At 49.4% G+C, this 2,500-nt stretch overlaps 1 protein-coding gene across 5 annotated transcripts in view; it reads left to right on the top strand.

Annotated features, from left to right (window-relative positions):
* adam15 (ADAM metallopeptidase domain 15) overlaps positions 1–2,500 on the top strand; it is a 38,352-nt gene that overhangs the window by 27,844 nt on the left and 8,008 nt on the right. For 3 of the 5 annotated variants that reach the window (XM_046044637.1, XM_046044640.1, XM_046044638.1), the window contains exons 20-21: positions 258–366; positions 1,555–1,623. In XM_046044637.1, coding sequence (XP_045900593.1) covers positions 258–366; positions 1,555–1,623 — 178 coding nt within the window. The remainder of the gene's footprint in view (positions 1–257; positions 367–1,554; positions 1,624–2,500) is intronic. The other 2 variants (XM_046044641.1, XM_046044639.1) reach the window with 1 other exon arrangement.

The following is a 2,500-nucleotide window of genomic DNA, read 5'->3' as shown; positions in this document are numbered from 1 at the left end:
TCCTGCAGACCCTGAACTCCTCATGTTAACCCGTTTACCGCCTGCTGAGCAGCTTGCGTTTGTGTGATGTGTGGTAACTGAAGGTGTTAGTCGTCGTTTAGATAAGTAGATGTGTTGTGTTAAATTGTTCCTCTGTTCTTTTTTCTTAACGAATATCGTGTTAAAATAAATAAAGGTCGACGGCGGTGTAGATGTTTTCTACATGACGATGTTTTTAATCATTTAACTTTATGTTTCTAACTTTATCATCTTCCCAGGACGCCGGTGATGGAGCGAGCGGACGACAGGAACGGAGAGCAGGTCCGCCCTCTGAGATACCACCTGAACCAGCCCACCGACATCCCGCTGACCCCGCCCCACAAAGAGGTAACTAAAGCAACCTCAGCTCCGCTGACTCCGCCCCCAGCGAAGGCTGAAACTCGTTTCTGTCAGCCCTGTTCTTCCTGGAACGCATATCTCTGAAGTTCTCCGAATAAAGAGGCGTCCGTCTTACCTGCGCCATCACTTTGCTCCTCCACAGTGTCTTTTTTTAAAGCTACCACTAGGAGACGCCAACGTGTGAAGATTTTAAAATGCTCAGAGTAGCGATGGGAAAAGTGACTCATGCGTGAAAATGAACGAATTGCTCCCTCAGACTACTCATTCCTCCTGAGTCACATACAAGATTAGGTCAAATGAAGGAAACGTTCTTTGAACGATGCAACACTAGGCAGCTTTAAGCGTCTAATGCTCAGTGCGGAATATACGACTTTCAGCGACGGCAGGTCGACTTGTTGTTTTGTGACGGGAGCCTTGAAGTCGTGATTGGAAGTCGCTTTGGTTTGGGGACCAGATATAAAATGTAATGTGTTCACGCTACACATTTAGATTACATTTTATATCTACGTGTCAGAGGTCGCACACTACGAGGGGTTAAGTGTCTCGCTCAGGGACACAATGGTGGATGTGTCACAGGGGGGAGTTGAACCCGGGTCTCTCACACCAAAGGCATGTGTCTTATCCACTGCACCATCACCACCCCACGAGCGGACAACGTCACACGACAACTCTATCTGGTCCCCAAACCAGGTTTTTTATGATAATGAAGATAAAATTTCTGAAGACGTCTTTATAAATCCTTGGTGACACTTGGTGTCTGAGCCGCAGAGTAAAAGGTGTTTTGTAGTAGAAATATCTGCATGCTGTCATTGGCTGGATGTGGATGTTGATTCGGCTGACGGCTCCAGATATTGAGCATGCTGAGTATCTGGCTGGTGTCGCCTCTTCACTCAACGACTGGCGAAAGGCGATTGATCGCCCGTTTGCCAGCCCGACTGTCGGCGAGCTCTGTGACTTGAAAGTCTGGCTTAGAATTGTGTAGCGTCCTCTCTGTCCCGCCGTTGTCACGGACACGTGAACTCACCGCAGAGGCGGTTTCACTTCGGCTCATTCGTCGTTGCGTCGCAGCTGCAGGTGTTCCCTCTCACATTAACACACCTGCTTTGTTTGACCTTTGACCTCCTCTTCACTGCATGTATCAGCTGTCACTCTGCTTCCTGTTTTCTCTCCTATCAGGTTCATGACAGACCTGCTCCTCCCACTAAGCCACTCCCCCCTGACCCCACCCTAAAACCCCTGCCGCAGGTAACGTCACCTGACCTCACCTGGAGGCGCTAACGTCTGTGTTGCTGCTGCTAACAGCTCATTCTCTGTTTGTGCGAGTGTGTTTGTCGTCCTCGTGCTGTGACTGTTGTCCTGGTCCAGGTGTGTCGTAGAGTCCTTTAGTCTGAGGTCTTCACAGGTCCGAATCTTTGGACCATATTTGAGTTACTTTGAGTTACTAAGTTACTGATGATATGCGTGTGGACCGGTTAATCCTACAGCTGCGCTCATCGACCTCCTTCGTGTTGCTGTGCATTACCACCGCCACTCCAGCAGATGGCGCTGTCGCAAAAAAAAAAACTGCGGTCCCAGGATTGCAGGGGTCCTGAAACTGCAGCCTCTAGTGGTGCAGCTACATAATATTGTTTGTAGCAGCCTACACCAACGAAGAAGAAGAAGCTCAACACAGTGGAACATAGAAACCACACCTAGCGTTTTGCCAGTGTTACTGCAGAGTGACGCAGACACCAACGCACAGGTACAAACTGGCCTCAGACTGGAGAGCATTTGGACCTGGTGTGACTCGGGTCCCAGTACGGTTCTCAGAAACGAGCGGTGGGACGGACCTGTGAAGACCGAAAGGCTGAAGAACCAGTGAAAACACGTGTCGATGTGTCTGTGTGTAAAATTAAAGCTATAGTCCAGAAGAGACGTAACAGGACTCGGACCTCTCTGTGTCAGAATGTTTCAATGCGATGACACAAAGAGGGATAAACTGCTGCTCCAGCAGGTGGCGCTGTGATTAACTTCACCACCTTACCTGGAAACTATCTCTGCTCGACTGCTGAGTGACCCTGAGCCCTGATCAGAAAGCTCTAATGCTGCTGCTCTAATGTGTTAACAGCGACCTGCCCCCCCC

This window comes from Micropterus dolomieu, linkage group LG03 (assembly GCF_021292245.1).
Source record: "Micropterus dolomieu isolate WLL.071019.BEF.003 ecotype Adirondacks linkage group LG03, ASM2129224v1, whole genome shotgun sequence".
In the NCBI taxonomy this organism is placed as follows: Eukaryota; Metazoa; Chordata; class Actinopteri; order Centrarchiformes; family Centrarchidae; genus Micropterus; species Micropterus dolomieu.
The sequence above is the reverse complement of the archived record's forward strand: the minus strand, read 5'-3'. Positions and strand labels throughout refer to the sequence as shown.